This window comes from Monomorium pharaonis, chromosome 4 (genome assembly GCF_013373865.1).
Source record: "Monomorium pharaonis isolate MP-MQ-018 chromosome 4, ASM1337386v2, whole genome shotgun sequence".
In the NCBI taxonomy this organism is placed as follows: Eukaryota; Metazoa; Arthropoda; class Insecta; order Hymenoptera; family Formicidae; genus Monomorium; species Monomorium pharaonis.
In genome coordinates, this window is record NC_050470.1 from 22,931,621 (window position 1) to 22,952,078 (window position 20,458).

General features: G+C 32.7%; 1 protein-coding gene and 1 long non-coding RNA gene across 3 annotated transcripts in view; one reads left to right on the top strand and one right to left on the bottom strand.

The window, feature by feature from the left end:
- Positions 1–7,938: 7,938 nt before the first annotated feature.
- Positions 7,939–9,809, bottom strand: LOC114254008. Its single transcript, XR_003625441.2, has 3 exons — positions 9,096–9,809; positions 8,918–9,015; positions 7,939–8,383 (listed from the first exon to the last, which is right to left on the bottom strand). It is a non-coding gene; the product is annotated as an uncharacterized LOC114254008 (long non-coding RNA).
- Positions 9,810–9,934: 125 nt separating this feature from the next.
- LOC105837286 (C-type lectin 37Db) overlaps positions 9,935–20,458 on the top strand; it is a 109,224-nt gene continuing 98,700 nt past the window's right edge. Inside the window, exons 1-2 of one of the 2 annotated variants that reach the window (XM_028189293.2) lie at positions 9,935–10,292; positions 10,903–11,016. In XM_028189293.2, coding sequence (XP_028045094.1) covers positions 10,999–11,016 — 18 coding nt within the window. In that variant the 5' untranslated portion in view covers positions 9,935–10,292; positions 10,903–10,998. The remainder of the gene's footprint in view (positions 10,293–10,902; positions 11,017–20,458) is intronic. The other variant, XM_036285944.1, reaches the window with a different exon arrangement.

Consider the following 20,458-nt stretch of genomic DNA (forward strand, 5'->3'; position numbering starts at 1 on the left):
TATTGCAACGACTCTAATCTTGGCGGTAGAGCTTTGATTTTATATTGTAAAAAACCCGCTTTTTTTTATTTTACAACATTAAAAAGAGGAAAAACAAAATTTTTTTCTGTGCTTTTACAGAGTAAATTATTTTCCCATAAAATGCCGATTCCGCGCGGATGAATCAAGTTTAATCCATCGCGAATCGGCGTTAATCGCGAAAGCTGATATCGATATTAATGGCAGTGCGGATATAATGCTACACATTCGTCGAATGATTAATCGATAATGAATTACCGCGCCACTTCCGGCTGCAAACGTATTAGTCGATTTTATGCACCATTTCTTTTAATAACGTAGAATGGAAATATATTATTTTGATCGCATAATATCCTGCGTGAATATTTAAATAATAATTTTATGCACGAGAAAGTGTATTACTTTTTATGAAAAATAGAGTTAAAATAATGGATACTAATAAAATACTTTACAGATTTTAAAATAATCAGATGTATTTCTTTATACTTTAATTCGTTAAAGATGATAATTATTATATAGCAACTAGTTACGATAAATGAGTCATAAAATGTAAACTGAATATTCTGAATTTCAAGCTTTTTTGCCACAAACAGAAGTTTCTATAAATTTGGAATCAATTTTGCTGATCACCATTGAGGAAACTTTGAAACAAAGCTGTCACGTATTTGAATATTTTAATATTTAATGTTAAATATTTTTATAACAGAACTTTAATTAAACTATTAAAATTTAAATTAAAATCTTTTAAAAGAAGCAAAATGTACTTAAATTTTTAAAAAGTAATAAACAATTGTTATTATAATATATGTATATAATAATAACGCTTTATTTTTTTGTTTAATTACATATAAAAAGTTAGTTTTGGAGAAAAATATATATATTTTTTTTTAAATAAATACATTTTTAATATTATGTTTGTTATTTTAATATTAAAAAGCTTGTTTGAAAAACAAGCTTGCAAAGATTTCATCGTAAAAACTAGTTATTACAAAGCTTTGTATATTTCAAACAATATCCCCCATTAAGCTCTCACAACACGCGCTAATGTATTTTGCGAGGGCATAAGATTACGACAAGCATAAAAAGCTTTATCGTCAATCGCGTTAGCAAGGGAGATGTGTCTTTCACACGGAGAACGACGTTACGGTGAAAGAGGAGAAAATTGATAAATTTTCATTAATTATTTTTGACGAACCAACGAAAATCCTACCAAGTCGTATATACTGGATCGTAACTTGCGAGGCGCGTGCTTGCGGCCGGCATGAACACAATTGCGGCATTGTGGCCGACCACAAAGTGCTTTGATAGCACGAATGCGATACTGTAGCAGACTGGTTCATATGGAGAACGAAGAGGTTCAGACATCACTTTTATTTTGTGCATTTTAATTAATTTTACATGTGAAAACGAATTCCATGCACGTTTGTTCATGCGAGGCAATTATCTGCGAGAAAAAATACTCGCATATTTTTTTTATAAAACCTTGCACCAAAAAATTGGACGGAGTATTATTTCAAATTATCTGCTATCAAAATAGTGGATAGATAAGAAATTTCACGAGTTACGTTATATGTGCTACAAAATGTTAGATATTACGTGTCATATTGCAAGTACAACAAAATACATACACGGAGCGAATTTTCTCTGAAAATTTACCCTCAAAATCTGCTAATTGTAAAATAATGTGTGACCTCAAGAAATTTTACTATACTTTTTAGTAAAATTTACTGAAAGTATAACAAAATTTATTACTCCTTTAGTAAATTTTACTAAAAGTATAGTAAATTTTACTATACTTTTATAATATTTATATTATGTATATTGTATATTTATAAATACATACATTTTATTTCATATAAATTTTACTGGAGTAACAAACACAACATGTAAGTATAATATTCGTAAAATAAATATTTTTTCGTATCGTGTTAAAATTCTTTGTAGTCAACAACATTGGGAATTTTATTTTGAAGGAAAGCCTGTTATATATTAATATTATTTTACAAATATTGTGTCTTTCTTGATACAAAATATTTGTTTACACTCTTGTACAATTTTTAATAAATTTTATTTATAAAACTTTGTATATATAAAATTTAATTTTGTTATATTTTTAATATTAAAAATGTACATTTTTATTATGTATTTAATTATAGATTTATTAAAAATTAAAAAATTGAAGATTTTTATTACACTTTTACTAAAATGGTTATCAAAAATTTGCTAAAAAATTCATTATTAAAACTTCTGTATTACATCCAGGAATATAAATACATAATCTGTATAGCATAAAATTTAATTTTAATTATCAAAATGAATAAAATTAAATGTCAGCAATTAATTGGATAATTTGACGTTTAAAGATGACAAAGATACACGTTTTCAGACTTTTAACGGGATACGAGACATGGATATTTCAATAAATAAACAAAAGGCTACGTGCAACTGTTTAATTGCCAAACAGAGTAATGCAGAATAACGACCGATCGAACGAACGGTCTCGCGTCAAGCTGTAAGCGTAATGTTTACTCCGCTCGTGCGTATGCGTGAATCGGCAAAAAGCACGGTGCACTTTTAATTAAAGCACAAATGTGAAACGACTCCTTCCGCCCGCGTTTTATTACGAAAGCTCGTCGGTTTACCGAATGCGCGGCATTGTAATTTCGCTTGCGTTGCTCCGCGATAACCCTTTCCCGTTCACCTTCCGTGTGTCACGGACATACATTATCCCGCCAATTTACGCGACCTGAGGCAAGTGTCGTTATATGCGGAATATGTGTCTTTTTTCTTTCTATCTTCATCTCTATGTAAATCGAAATGACATAGTATTTAACCCCCAAAATAATGCCTATTGTAACGCTATTGTTGCATATTTACCTTTTTACATATATATGTTAATCATTTGTGAGTATCGCACAAATAGTTCTCATAAAAATTTACTTTTTATATCTTTTTAGTCCTAAATAGATATTTCAATCTTCACTTGCAAAAAAATTTATAAACGGATAAAAAAAAACAATAAAAAATTTATTTAATAATAGTTATATTTTAACTATTTATTAATAATAGTTACATTATTAATAATAGTTATATTTTAACTTATATTTTCGTATTCTACAATTCAGATTATCTTATCTTAAAATATAGCCTTTTAAGAATATAAGTTTTTAGTTATAAGATATTTTTGTAAACCTTATAAAAATTATTTTTTTTGTTTCCTTTATGTACTATTATTCGCTTTATTATAAGATTAATTATTTCAAAATTTGGATTTCAGCAAGTTAAATTTTTAATGACAACGAAAATGTGTCAATATCCTGTATGTTCGTTAACTATTAAATGCATTTTGTATGTGTCAGCGGTCTGCAGAGTATATTCGATAAAGAGAGGTTGATTTATATTTAACTAAACTGCAAAAATTTGCTTTTTAAAATAAAAAATTTACATAACAATAACTATTGATCATTTCTTGTCAGATCGAAATTCTTAGGAAAACTCGCATAGTTGCCCCAATTCCAGACACTAGAATCGCGTCAACTATGTTAATCGATGTCTCCTGATTTTTGGACTAATTAGGGAACCACGATTAATCATCCGGGCGAGTTTCAAGAATCCAAGAGACAGCTCATAAGCTCATCGATGTTCCTTCTCACAACTTTCATTCCCTCCGATTAATCTGCCAGCCTTGGATAGATTCCAGCGCTGCGACACGACAACTCTTAACGATGTCTTCGATGGTGTAACCCTTCAGATTGACAGGTAGCCTCGGTCACAAGATGAAATCTCTTCTCTCACGTTTCTATCTCCAACTTTCGTAATTGCCAGAATTTCGTGGTCGAGAAAATGAGTGACAAACACAAAATATTCGCCCCGCGTATTAATTTATGCATCTGTAAGCATGAAATAGAGAAATAAAATGCACCATCAGAAACACGAAAAAATAGCCCGCCCCGACGATGCAACTTAAATATTCAAATTACGACATTCGAATGCAGATGAGACCGCGGAAAAAAAATCGTGGGAAGGAGCTAGACCGTAGCTCTTTTTGCATTTTGTGCGTGCACGCGTAGTTACATGTTGGGTCTCTGGACGACATCCAACTAAATTTTTATTCAAATGGTCATTTCAAGCAAAACTTTTCTTCCTGGCACATATCTCCACTTTTACAGATATTATTTAGTGTCGTGCAATTACGTCACAGAAGTATGGTGCAATTCAATTTAATGTCTAAATTGCGTGGAGTACTTTTAAACTTGCGGTATTTTCAGACATGCGTCAAATTAACTGTTTACTCCAGTGGATTACTTCTGTATTATTCGTGTGGTCAACCATTTGCGGAAATTTCGATAACCAATCGGGAATTGTTACAGATATTTTTATCTTATTTTTATTCAAAACACAGAACGCACGCACGCGATTATTAGTAAATGTAAACATTACGACGTTGTGTTTAACAACGCTGGGTAGCAACAGGCGCTTTCCTCGCTCGACACAGAACAACCGATGACGTCATTAAAATTCCCTAACGCTAAATGGACGTAGTCCCTTTGCAAGCAGCTTGCTGCTATACAGACCTATTGTTCATAGTTCGTAGTGCGTTCCATGAGCTCTATTCTCCTCGCAACACCCTGCATCATTGCAGGTCGGCCACGTGATCCGCCATCAGAACGGTGGTTTCAGGACGGGTAATCAGGAAGATTCACGAGCATCCGTTCCGCGGCCATTTGTTTGACTGTTTAGGATATGGGGTCCTGAGCAAGGAACCCGGAGGAATTCGTAGGACGATCACGTGTCGCGCGGTAATAAATTCGCAGTTCTCTTCCGCGATAATCAACAAACGACCGTGTCAAGGACGATGCAGCGTTTTCTTGTATTAAATTTCCGTAGAACATTTGAGGAATAGCTCTTATCTCTTTTATTTTTCCCTTTTATTCTGAAATAATAATAATTATATATTTCGCGTGCTCTGTATGGTACAAATGTTCAAGTGGAACGTTTATTCTTACACCGAAATAACTTTCGCTAGATTCTAATTCTAATTCTAGACATAGAATAGAAAGACAATATAGTTTTTGATCTTAATCACATTCATTAAAAGCATGTTTAGATGACAGAAACTCCAAAGAAATTTTGTGGTGAAGGAAATTCGAAACGTGTACAACAAATTAAATCAAGATTTGGGTCACGTAATACTAGTAGAACTACCGAGTTAGAATCCTAGGGGATGTTTCTCGCATTGTGAACTGTGCGAAGAAGTGCTTATTTTTTATCACTCTTTGTTGTAGGTCTTTAACGCGTACACGAAACTTTGCTCATAGCAAATGCTTCGAGTTTCTGCAATTTCATTTACCGAAGAAGCTCGATCTCTTCTGTTCGATCGTCCACTATGGAGGGGCACGGAAGCTCCATTAACATGTTCCAGATCCCAGCGGGTTAGGCATAAAAATCTTGGAAGAAAACTCGAAAGAGATAGTGCGAGGATGTAAGACGGCCGATAAATTCAAAACTCTGTGGAGCATCTGTGAAGTGCAAAAGGGGAAAAATGTCAGGAAATCTCTGAAGAAGTACGAACGATTTTCTTTTTCAATAACTACTGAATGTTCTCGCCTATCTCGCAGGCAAATTTTCCTTTCAGCGCTCTCTCAATGGTATTCATGTAAAAATGTCACGATTAATTGGCTACATTTTCGCAAAATCCCTAACTAATGTTTTTAAAGTATAATTTGGATTTGGATAAAGTACAAAATTTTGTTTCATCGTTATGAAGAATTATATTATGATATACGATTATACGATATACGAGTATATACTTGGTCTTGCAAACAATCATTTATTGTGAAAGAAAGCAAAATTTATTTTAATCTGCAGTTTTTGAAATTATAAATATAATTTTATAAGTTTTCATAATTACCTTATCTTAGAATTTTCACGATTTTATTAAACGTGATTTTTGTTGTATTTGAGTTGTGCTGTTGGCTATCACATCGTAATGACCAACGTGAAGGGTCACCTTTAGGTAAGGGAAAATCCTCCCAAAGAACGCACGTTCCGCGAATACCGGCGCATGCCTTTGCACACCGGAAGGACGCTTTAAAACTGACGCGGTCTATTTGTCTGCGGTGACCCCGGCCGCTCTGACAACACGCCGCAGCATTTTCCTACCTGTCCCCTCCTTTTTTGACATTTTTCAGGCTCTTCCTGTCTCCTTCATCCTCTATCCCCTTCGCGTCCCGTTTTCTCCTTCTTTGTCTTTGGCGAGAGGTAAAAGCCAGTCGCGGAAGTCCTTTCTGGCCTTTTTCCGCGGCGCGATTAATGACGCTCGTTTTCCCTTTGGATAGGCGAGCAGTGGGAGAAGGAGAGGGTTGGATTGTCGAGCTTATTTCTTCGCGGTGTCTTTTTCTTGATGGACCGACGACATGAAGTGCACGGTGATTGGCCGAACATAAATTAGAAGGCGAAGAAAATTTCGAAATTCGTTGCTAGTTTGTTCGCTACCAAAGTGCAATTAATTTCAAAGACGTGAAAATATTGATTGCTCTCTAGGTTCGCGTACCTTTTCTAACTAATACATATACTTATTCACTGTCTTTTATGTTATTTAGAAAACAATCTGTATCAATTCTATATCACTACTATACGTATTTAAAAATCGGATATTAAAAAAATCTATTAGTAAAATTGTAGGCACAGAAGTAAGAACAAAGATAAAAATAATTGTTTTTCTTCTCTAGATCATAGATTACATTGTGTAAACAAAGCTATCTCTTTTTCGAAGTTAATTCCGCGTTTGTAATAAGCACTAGGTTGTCGTTAAGTTCTTTACATGATGTAATAGTCGCGCGAGGTGTTGTTCGAATGTAATGTTGTCTCGATGTCTGAATAGGTTTGCGCGTCCACTAATGGACGGCGCGTACATGGAATTACATTCTAGGAGTGTAATGCTAATAAACGGCCGATCAGATGAATTAGCGCAGCAATAACGGTGCCGGACGCCGCGGCGTAACAAAGCGCGCTCGCATAACGAAACGTCATCCTCGTGAATATAGAGGAGTCATTAATTAATCAGGTAACGCGTACTAGTTGTAGCTCGCATGAAATAACATTGGTGATATGATCTAGTTTACATGAATAAGGTCTCTGCTGTTTAACAATCTATCAATATTGTGAAACAGTCTCTCTGTATATAAAAAAAAACATAACTTTTTTTATCATTCAGATGTATTTATATGCAAAACAAATAAATTTAAAGATTAAATTTGTTAAATAGTTTCAGTAAATAATATTGGTATTTTTTTGATACGTAATCAGTATTTAAAGAGTTAATTAGCTATTTATAATTAAAATTTTGAATAAGTAATATAAAATAATTTTACGATTAATTATTTTGTTTTCAAAGAATTTCTTTTTTGTAAAACAATTTTCAAAATTTATCGTTAAATGACCGTTTAAACAGTAAATATCAAATTGTTGACGATTTTCTCTTTGCTAAAAAACACAGTGGCAAATTGAAAAGAATAAAATGTTGGACAAGTTATTTATTGTTCAAGCAAGTTATTGCTTAGCAAGTTATTGTTAGTAGAAATAAAACGCATGTTTGCTTTTTATTTAGAGACATTTACGTTTACTTGTTTTTTAAAACGTTTTACGACATTCTCTTCAGGTGAAAAGAAGAATTGGTATAAAAGATGAAAATATTATGATAAATAAATATGCAAATTTTATAGACAATTCTTGTATATGCAGTTTTAATCTGCAGTGACAAAATTTTGTGAAAACTAAAGCTTGATTTACATGGTATTCGTTCTGCGACAAATATAAATATCGTTTATTTTATTTAGAAGTCTTTAAAAATTATTATTAGATAAATTTAAAAAGAAAGACTAAAAAAATCGTAATTTTAAGCAAATTTATAAAAATATATAATATTTACCATGTTTATGTAATTTTAAAAACAAAGTAAAAAAAATAAATGTCAACATCAATAAACTATGAACAAGAATTAAAGTTAAAATAAAAAAATATTTAAATAAAAAATAATTTTATAAAATATTCAATAAGATCAATTTGATAAGACAAATATATATAAAAACTGAAGAAAAAGTAATGGTATTTCTGGATCCTTTATTTTTAAATCACTGCATTCAGTAAATTAATTTTGTTTTAAATTAAATATATATAAGTTCATAATCTTTAAACTTTTCTCAATTTTTGGAGTACAGATTTCACAATTGGAAATCTTGTTCTGATGTAACAATACCAAACCAATTGCATCAATGTATTGACATAAACAAAACATCACTTACCATCCTGCGCTGATATCCTACCTTCGATGACAGAATTGTGTCTGTTGTCTCTTTAGCTGCACCTATTAAAAATTTACAATTACTTAGCAATTATTTTTTGCATAGTCTTTCAATGCATGTAATATGAACGATGCATCTCATATTAACACATTAAATATAAACTATCTACATCCTTAAACAAGAAAATTTTATATTAAAAATTACTCTATACGACAGTAGCTATGGACCATAAGAAGAAACTTCAAATAATTGTATCATAAGTAATATAAATATCACAATTTAATAAAATTCAAAGAATTATATCATAAGTAACGTAAATACTATAATAATTTAATAAAAACATAATAAAAATTTTCATAATCTCTTCATTGGTCCACGCTTACTATCTATTATAATAATTTTTGCTATAAAATTTTCTCCGTGTAGTTGATCTTATATGTTATTTATAATGTCGTCACAGTAACATCTTATGTTTATATTTTATCAAATTGCAAGACTGCAACAAGAACAATTTGATCAATTTAATATAAATAATATGAAAACAGCTATGATAAATGCATTACTAATCAAACAAATATAATAAAACAAATATTCACCAGTTAGAAAACTATGAATCTTGGTGTTGGGTAAACGTCATCCTATGATGCTCGCAAACAATCGGTTTTCCCAGATCGTCGTCAACCTTCTCGCGAAACTACACATAAAATATCGAAATTGTGGTATACGTTTCATCTTTATGCAACCGGGTATAAACGATACTTATAAATAGCTTACCAATTTCGGACTTGCTTTGCTGCTCCTACCTTCGTCACCCCTCCGCCTCTCATTTTGATTACAAGGTCTTTGTTGTCTCGGCTGTCGCCGTGTTATAAATCGACGTAAAAAAATTCGGTGAAACCGAATATCGGGCCAAAAGCAGTTGATCACAGTTATTAGCGAGCTACCCATCCCTTCTAATGAGAGCTGTGGGATGATACGGCTAGTGAGATACGTGTATCCGTGACGAACACATTAGTCGCATCGATCACGGCGATTGGATGATCCGTGTCATTCGACGTTCACGAATTCCTCGTCACGGGCGTCCCGACGCGTCGCGGATAATCCACCGATAATAGACAAACACGAAGAACGCGAAGCAGCCGTGTCGACCGCCGCCAGCTACGTCGCACCGATCCGAGCTCGCGAATCAAGTATGGCCGCCGTGAATTTGGCGCGTTTTCCTGGGACGGCAACATTGCGCGGGAACGTACCGTACAATCGATTTATCGAATCTACGTATCAAACGTAAGACGAGAATATCGTGCGACGTTACCGCAATATTCACCGGATCGTCGACCCACTGTCGTGCTTCGTGCTTGTCGACGAGTTGTGTCTCGACTTCGTGACGTGGTGTATTTCGAAAAAGCGCGACATCGCGAAGGAGGAAAGACAGTGCTTGGAATTCGGAATCTCGGTCGATGAGCGCGCGCGTGTGGCGTGACGCTTTGTTCGCCGCTTGGGGGGTGGCGCGCGGAGACGGCGTGACGTAGCGTGACGTAGCTACCGATCTACGGTGTGAGAGCGCGGGAATATCACGACGCGACGACGGGCGGAATGGCGGTTTCGGAAGGGTCGCGCCGCGGAGGAAGGTGAGCCGTGGACCCCACGAGCCGTTTTTGTTTACAACTCGAGTGCGACGCGACTGCGATTGCACGCAACGCCTGGAGGCGATACGAATTGATATTCGTACGAACTGATTCGTCATTCTGGTGACAACAACGAGCTCCGATGCCTTTCCTCCGTGGAACCAGAGACGCGGGGAAGCAGCTACATAGGTTCTTTCGAGAAGGACGAAGGCTTAGCGAGAGACGGTATGCTCCTCTGCTTTCATTTGCGTTCCTTTCGATCTCCGTCGAGATTACTTCGGATTCTCTCATTCCGCGTTCTCCTCGTGAATGGAAAGTTGCTATTCTTCTACAACTCGATCGTTCCGTAAGTACGGCTACAGTTTCGCTAGATGGCTGTGCATGCTGTCGCGATAATTTTTTTCTTTTAATTAATTTTTTCCCATTTACATCAAAATTCTTATAATTTCGTGTATCGTAATACGAAAATTGTTTAAAAAATGGAAGTACATATATTAATTCTTTGATTTCTAAGTCGATTTTCCTAAGGAGTTCGTATTATTGCAAATATATTGTTATACACACTATTTATTTTATTTGTTTTTAATACTTTCTTAAAATTAATATTAAAATTTTTTTGTGATTGTATTATATTAAGAAATTTTAAAAAGGGTACAATAAAATAAATTTATTTCAAATTTGTATTATTAAAAAATTCTCTAATCTTATCTAGAGAGAATTTTGAATATGTATAATTTACAATAAATTGCAAAATATATTGATATATACATAATTTCTTGAGAATTCTCACATTTCTTAAAAATTGTGTTTGAAATTTTAGGCAATCTTAGAGAATTTTTTAATACAGCTGAAATCAATATTTAATACTTCATATTAACATAGAGAATACTTAGCGTAACTAATTAATATATAATATCCATTTAGATAGAATATTAACTACAATATTATAATTTTAGATACTAATAGCTGTGTGTAAGCAACGACATTACAACAGCAATGGTGGATCCAATAGTAATATTACAATGGTGCAATGATAATCCAATGGCAATATTATGACAATGCAGCAGTTGGTGAGTGAAATCACTAATTAACAAACATTTATTTGGCAAGTTAGTACTTTTTTATTAGTCATATAATCATAATTTGAAAGATATTACTCACACTGAATTGTTTTAAAATTGAAAGAATCTCTACGTTCCCTTATAAAACAATATTATATCTGCAGCGATCATAATTTTTTTATAATACTGTGTATGTATAATTTATAATATATTTGGGCAATTAAATACTCGATTACACGAGGTTCGCATATCCATAGGTAATTAAATAATTATATAATTATAATTCTATCATGCAATCTTTGTGCAGTGCTTTATCTCTTTTCTTGTGTAGTTAGATACACTTGCGAAAAAAATACAGATACTTTTACTTCTCGGCACCCTATCTAAAGCTATACCGGCGGTTCCACCGTTAGAGACTTTTCGTGTTCATCTAGCCGTGTTAATTATCGCGCGAATCTAATGAGCCATTTTCGTGAATGTTTGCTTCTCATACTCAACTTAGTGAAAAGGAATATTATTAATGTTTTTACATAAACTGCTTTTTTTATTGTCTACTATCCTGGTCTCGATGACACTATTTTTTGCGCACACAATAATACTAATTACATTGACAAAGCGGAAATATTTTTACTATAAAGACAAGAAATTAAATTTCTCAATTTTGTATTTATCCGTTACTTGCATCTTATATTCGCTAACTAGAAATTGTCAATATTCCTATGCAAGATCATTTCTTTTAGAAATAAGAAAGAAATAAGAAATTTATTTCTTATGACGCGACTACCCATATATTAAAAACGCAATGTTTGCGTAGTAAAACTTCGCTTAAGTGTGCATTCTCTCGTTTTCTGAAAGAAAGTTTCAGGACTTCCAGGCGTATTTTCTAATCAATTTCTGTCCGCGCGCCTGGGGTATCTGAAGATTAAAGAAGCCTTCCGCCTGCCAACTTGTACGGTTGCCAAGGATTTCCGGTTGTGTTTCGTTTCGAGGAGAAATCCGTAATTTCGCGTAAATATCGGAATGACAAGGCAGACGGAAATTCAGCAATCGTCGGGGCGAGCACTTTTGGAGAGAGACAGAAAGCGAGGAATCGTTGATTGTTGAAGGGATGTTTTGCCGTGTGAACAAATAAAATTTTGTATTGTTACGCGCGCGCGCGCGCGACAACCTATAAAACACGTTGGTAGTTGATTTTGACAAAAAATATTTGCCGTTTCTATTTGTAGAAATCACCGTTTTCTCTACTGTCTTCCAGCTGGAATTATTTTATTTTTGACAATATTTTTTTACATTTTTATTCTTCTCCCTCTTTTGTTATATTTTACTCTTTTGCTATATTCTTGTTAATCTATTCGTATGAGAGATATCGGTAAATCAGTGCTTTTCTACCATAATCGGAGACGAAATAATTTGAGAATATAAATGCGTAAATTCGTAAAAACGTAAACGTTTCTAGGAGAGCGTATGTATTTACTTTATCCAGAAAGGATTTATTACCTCGTCGTTTAATTTACTTTATTCCGACGAAGATTGAAACTGCAGCAGTATGTGCTTCATCGACATATCCGATTCAGATAAAAATTCATCAATACGACACCGAAATACTCCAGGGATGGAAAACCTGTAAAATAAATTCGATTCTGTACACAAAATCTAACAGATTCGCTAGGTCAACGATTTTATTCTGTAGCCAATTCGAACAACTTCGTACGCACAACAAAAATGCGTGTTTCATAAACTTTGTATATGTTCGCATCAATATTAATCACGAATAACTCAACAGAACTGCATCAATATTTTCTTCCGTTATTTTTTTTAAAGAAAAAAACAGACAAAAACGATTTAACGATAAAAATCTGAGTAAATATTATAAGATACACGAAAGCTTGCAAAACTTAAACTATTAAATAAAATGATATACTTTATTCTTTATAATTGTCTATTATATTTTTAATAATAATTTTATGTAATGATTTGTTAACGAAATATATATTATTTTCGATAATTAGAAAAATAAATTTAAAAATAAAATTTTATAAATTTTTACATAAAAATTATAATCTATGCTTTATTTAAATTTGTCAATATTTGTGCTTTTAAAATTTATTTTGTTCATTGATTGGCATTTTATTGTAGAAAAAACAATGATTTTTTTAGAAGATTTTTTAGAATTTTAGACATGTAATTGCATTATTGAATAATGTTGGAATTGTTCGCTATTTTAGTAACTCATTATTATTAGTATCCCATTAAAATCTATTAATTTTATTATTATAAATATATATTTGCGTCTCATTTATATATGTTCTAGGCTAGAAGCGCACAATATGAAAGCGTGCCCGTTAATCACCGATATTCTAAACAATTAACGCACATATAGCATGCTCATAATTTGTTACCTGAAATATTGTAATGGCTGGGATAAAGGAACCGCGCACAATAATTCATGTTCACGTGTTAACAATTGCGTTAAATAGCACAGTTTAGAAATCATAACTTTTTTAATTGATAACGTTTAAATTATTTTCATCAATAAACATAGAACAAAAAATCTTAATGGCATTTGAAGAAAAAAACTAAACGAGACTAGTTTAAGAGAACGTCATTGTTAGTACAATAAATAACATACGCTTTATTTATTGCATTTTTTTAAAACAAAATTGTAAAAAAAAACATTCGAAGAAGGTTGAGAAGGTTTGAGAATTGTTCGCCGGTAATTTTTGAGCATTTTAAAATCTGATTGAAAGGTTGTAACTTCATCCATTCGGTTTATTACAGTATGCAAGTATACGTGCGGGTATTTGAGAAACACGCGAGCACTCGTGGATATTACGTGCCAGTTGATGGATGATGTTTATAGGGGTACGCAAAATAATAGCAACCGACAGGAATTGACGACCAAGAAGGAAGACCATCGTTTTCGCTTGCTTTCACGTACGCTTTTCTCACTTCATCTTTCTGAGATTACACTGATAAAAGGGACATATCGCAGAATTGTTTTCTTTCCTGAAATATTGATCGGAATGAGATAGGAAATCGCTCGTCTCAGAATAAATATGACGATTACGATTACTGTTGATTACTATTCTTCATAAATTTCTGTGCGAAATAATGCTTGCGCGTTTTTTTTAAACTTGAGACTTCGCTGAAATTTGGATGTGAATGAATAATACTTCTTGGTTAAACAAAATTTTCTGTGATTGTTAATACTTTTGCATTTTGCTATGAATATTAGTCGATTGCGTTGATTTAATTTAATTCTTTAACAATTTAATCGACAATTAATAAAAATGAAATTACAGGCAGTATAATAATTTGAATAAACTTACTCGACTACACATTTGGAAGAAACGCAATTTCTGAGGGTTGTGAGAAGTTCGATTAAATAACCGCATAATCAGTCATCGAGATTGGTTCGAATTCCCTAATCGTGCCAATACACATTGCCCGAAGCCACGGACAGCAGGGAGATCCGTCCCGTCTATCTCTAATCGCTAATTCAGTCAGGAGAGAACAATTAGCCCGGGCAGGATCCCGTAAACACAGAATGCCTTGCAAATTGACCGATAAGCGGACTGACTAAGACCGAGCGAATTCCATCGCTCACAAAGAGAAGCTCGAGAGTTTTGTAGCTCGATATGAGCCGATCTTGGATTTGGTTCGCGTGGTTCGTGTACGATCGGTAAAGAACTCGGAGTGCGTCTTGGTCGGTCAATGACAAAGCAATTTGCACTGGAGAGATCGCGATTCCTGGCCACTATTGTGGTGGTCAGAAGACGGTTCTAGAATAGGGGTCAGTTAAACAAGCTGCTTGACTTCTCGTGTTGTGAATAAGACAATGGGTGAAGCTTATCTCCGCTAGGACTCTAGTATCGCGTAACGTCACTTGTAATTCAACGAAGTGAGTCGGGAGCGTTATTGAGACGCGTGTTAGATCAGCACGACAAGCCAGCGATCGTTAGTTGGGTATTAACGCGCGGAGCACGTAATTAGCGAGAGCGGCGATTATCGCTAATGGAAGTGCATTGTATGGAAAGGGCAAGGTAGCGAGGGAATGTGAAATACGTATCCGCGCACCCTTGTCGCGAAAATCGGATTGCAGTTGGTCGATTAGTTGCACATCATCCTCTCGTGACACATTTTTATAAGAGAAGGCTAATGGATTACTTGTCCTGTTTTCAAGTAAAGTTTACGTGAGGCGATTAAGGCACTAAGTTTTTTAAAAATAAATATTATATTCTTTATAAAAATTATATAAAAAAACCTTTTAATAAAAAAATTATAAATTTGTCAAATTATTTTAATTAATTTTAATTTTGAATAGAATAAAATTGTGCAATACCTTAACTAACAACGCAAAATTCACAGCAATTTCATAAAATGTACTGTGAAAACAATCAAACAATGTTGCAAAGTTTTATTTTTGAAACGCAAATGTATACACTGAAAAAAAAAGTAATATATTCAATAAGATATGTTATTGCGGGCTTGCCAATTACAGATATACTCAATACAATAATATATGCTATTGCAGTATCAACATTATACTTGCATTAATAGCAAATATTATTGTATTGAGTATTTTATGTAGCTGGCAACCCACAATCACATATGTTATTGGCTACATTACATTTTTTTCTGTGTATCTATCTATTTTGCTGTTGTTTCTCTTAAAAAATGGCAAAAAATGTTTTTTCGAGGATATCGCTTTGAAACTAATAGAAAAGACGTATTCTCAGCACTTACTGCAATAGCCGTTTACCGTCTGGCAAAAACACGGAAATGGTTGAGGCGCTAGACAGAAACGTTGCAGCCATTCTCGAAAACGAGAATGTTGCGTATAAAAGGGAGGAATGGATGACATCTCGAGGGAGGATAAGAGCGTTTGTAGAGTGGAAAATGGGTGGAGAGCGAGCACATAGCCGTGTCGAGAAATAGAATTCAATGTCTGCTTTAGTGATTTGCAAAAACACTTTCCCAATATTCGTTATGCAAAACTCGCAAAAGATATTGTATTTCCATGCTTATCGCCATCTAATATTTATAGTTTCTATATGATAACGTGCGATAATATTATACCAAGAATGTACGAAGAAAGCACGCTCTTTTCCCCGCTATACTTTGTAAAATTACGACATTGCTGGATTTATTGACATTAGCAAATCATTGTGAATCGTAAAAGAGTCAGGTGAAATTTAAATAAATTGCCTTTCTTCATCCTCTTTATGATCCTTTTAAGCATACTCTAACATCTTTCAACCAACGTTTAAAAAGATTCGCAAATTATTCTTGCGGAGCGATTCGGCGTCAATAGAATGGATTCACTTAGAAATAGGGTCACGGTAAAAACATTATAAGACACTTCTGTGATTCTGGAAAAATATTATCTTAATGAAGAATAATACACACACACACACACACACACATACACAAAATGCATTAAATGCATTTTGCGTCAATTCCATTTTGTGCAAAATTTATAAAATATTCTCACAAAGTAAAATACACGGCACAGTAATTATATAAGGTTTTGTAATAATTGAGATTTAATACGTTACAAAATAATGGGTATTTCGTTGAAAACATGAATTTTTTACACAATTTTATAAAAATATATAAAAACAAATTAATAGATATAGAAATGTATTATATTATTATATAACATGCATTTACACACACACACACACACACACACACACACACACACACACACACACACACACACACACACACACACACACACACACACACACACACACATATATATATATATATACATATATACAAAAATGTGTTTCAAATTTTAGACTACATATTAAATTAATTATAACCATATGTAATAAAAAAAATATTTTCCCGAGATTAAATTACAACAAGAAACGTTCTGACAAATTATATTATTATTAATATAAATTTGTTTTTCCATGGTGCGCGGAAAATAAAAGGAAAAAAAATATTTTATTAATTACGAAGTAAAAAATTAAATTTTAATTGCTAGAATATGCAGTTATATTGTTTGCTAATGAGATGAAGAACGCGAAGATACATTAAATGTTGATTTGAGATAACGTATGATATATTTCACATAAATATTTTTGTACTTTTATGCAAATTATGATACATTTGTGATACATAGAAAAGGGTTTATACGCGTGTTTAGTTGCATTTGAAATAATCTTTGCAAAATCTGAACACGATGCTTGAGAATCACGAAAGAGGAAAAAAATAATTTTGAATTTGTGCGATGGGGAGCAAAATGGAGAGAGGATATGAAATGAAATATCTTGGGTGGGAAATTAAAATGCCAGGTTGCTATGAAGACACCGGCTCTTCCGCTTATTTATTCCATTACAGAAACTAGTATTTCAACGCGCAGGTGAGAGGCGGCGCATCAATGCGCCACTCTTGCGCGCTATTGCGCTCACGTTGCGCAAATTTGTGGCGAACTCGACACCCGCGTCTCCGGTTTATAAGAACGAATGAAAATTACATTGTAAGATAAAGCACGGATTTTGAATAATGAAGTTGCATCCCCTGAAGCACGCAATAACGCGAACTTCTCAACGAGGAGAAAACGCATTCGAAAATGAAGAAATAATTATTTTCAAATATACGTATTAGATATGTATGTTGGCTCGTGTGCGCGTTGGAGACATATTAATTTGTATCAACTGCAGTAATTTGTGTCAGATGTATTGAAAGAAGAGCTATTTGAACTAAATGAGATAAATGTTCGGATTAATTTTATATTCAATGTAATCATTCGTATTTAATTGACGTATAACGGGACGGACGGTCAAGAGAAATTTTAGCAGACTGTTGGAATTACTGCTTGTAACACGATTAACTCATCAATTATTCGATTACACGCTATCACAGTCATTGCGCATATTCTAGAAAATTTGATTCTAATTTGCGACGTATTCTGTATATACCGTTATTTAATTCGCGTAAAACTCCTGTCTATATCGATCCATGAGTGTCGATATTAAAATGTTATCGTTTATTCTAAAGTATAAGGAAATTTGTTGCATAAAAATATCTAATTTATATTTGTCGGTGACTTGTTTATAAATTACATTAACAAAATCGCTGTAAAATGTTTATTGCATTTTATTAGATTAGCGCATGATGCAAATTTAATAAAAAAATAGTTTTTTTTTTAATATTCTCATAAAGTCGGAAACAAAGATCTTATATTAAAATACTGCAAAACATGAGGCAGCCATTAGTAAATTAAAGTGGAACTACTAAAAGTTATGTACATACTCGTTAGTTTGAGGTACAAAAATTTAACGAAGGGTGGACGTGCTGATCGAAAATTTCATGATGGAAAAAATTCGAATAAAATATTCTTTGTAAAATAAATTTTATTTTGAAAATGACTACGTTGTCCTACATTCTCTAACGAATGTCTTACTTGTTCGCCTATTGAGATAAAATGATGTAATAACTAATAATTTAGAAAATCTTTTTTCATGTTAAATGTAAAATTATTATTGGGCACCAAGATTCATTTTGAGCAATATTAGCTACTTTCGATATTTCCATGTCGACATTTTCATTGATTTACAATTATGATTGTTTGTATAATATTATTATATTGTAATCTAATAGTTAATTTTAAATGACAAAATATATAGATTTATTTAAATTATTATAATTATTATAATTATTAAATTATTATAATGTAATTGTACATTTTTATTCAAAATCAGCAATTATATATAGTTAAATTTTTCAAAAAAATAAAATTTATGAAATAATCTGCTGAAATAAAATATTTACTGCTCAAGTTTGCAATTTCAATAATTAATAACCAGTAGAAATGAATATTATGCAATCAGTATACGAATAAATCGTTATCTATGACTTTCTACCTTTGCAAAATGCGCGTGATTGTCATCTCTGTCAATTATTGGAAACTTTTTCGTCACTAATAGCAAACGATTATATTGCTGTGGTGCAGTATAAATTATTACCTTCGTTATTCGCAACGTCGCGTCGTCTGCAATTTTCGAATCGGGAAGTGCTCTTTGTCGAAGACAGTTTTTTAATTTGTTTTAATTTATTCGACTTTAAGACAATTGGGCAGCACTTCTCATTAATTTACAAAGTTAAAAGGGTGTTTTTTTTATACGGGATTATCACGAAGTAGATTAATACCAAATCCTGTCTGTTCTCGGTTTCTCGCGGAATTAAAATTTTGTTATAATCCACGGTAATATCACTTAATAAAATTTAAAGGAATTAATTAAACGAATCAAAGTCTGATGTTATATAATATATACTACTATACACTATTACTATTACTATACTACTGATGGTAAAGAACAAAATGTTAAATAGCGAAGCAGTCTAGTCAATATAAAAAATAGTAAGCCGATTGGATATTCTTTGTCTAACAGTCATCTCTATCTTGATGTATCTATCGCAATATCGCTGTAATTTGTCACGTACCGGCTACTGTATGACGGATCGCTGACCACAACTGGACCTACAAATTACAAAGCTACCGCAACAATTAACTCAACGAGGCGCCAACGGTTAGAGTAGTTTCACTCTATGGGCCTGTTAGTAAGGCATTTTACATCAACATGACGACCATTTGAGTTAACTCAGATAAGTACATCAAATGTTACATCAACGTAGTACATCTGAGATTTCAATATTGCCAAACTACTTATGATATCATTTCATGATTTACAAATTTATTGATTTACGATAATATTTGTTTATATTGAATTTACTAATAAACTACAATATCCAATAAAAATAAAGGAGAACTTATAAAGAATTTTGCAACTTACATATATGTAACATCTTGTAATATGTAAATGAAGACAGATAATTAATCGAATAAAAAACGATCAAATGTATGAATTGTTTACTTGCCTGTTGATAATTTTGTGGTAGATTTGTAGCCTGACAATATAAATTTATATATAAATTCATGATACGTTACAAAATTCATTTCAAAGATTATCATTTCAAACCAAACCAACCAACATAATAAATTTCTAGAGAAAGACAAGGATGAAAATTAGATCAATTTATAAAATTACTTTGAAAATATATTGTTTAAAATTTTCCTCAAACTTATACGTAATGTAAATTTTAAATTAGTATATCAGTGGAAATACTTTATAAAATATTTTATACGTGTCATTAAATCGTTGTCGATATAATAAAGCATAACATAAATCTAATCAGAAAAGTTTTGGTAATGTTACTTGGAAAGATTGTAATAGCAACGTGTGCAAGCATAAATTAAGAGGTTGTTTCAGGTCGGCGAAATCGACAGTGAATGTAAGTAGAATTCGTATCGCGATGGCACCGATATTTTATGATGGTTGAAGGCAACGTCGGCGGCCGTGTTACAAAGATTTAGTGAAGGTACAAAATTCCTGATTGCAATAAACCAGGAATGCGGCATCTCAAAGAAATCCAC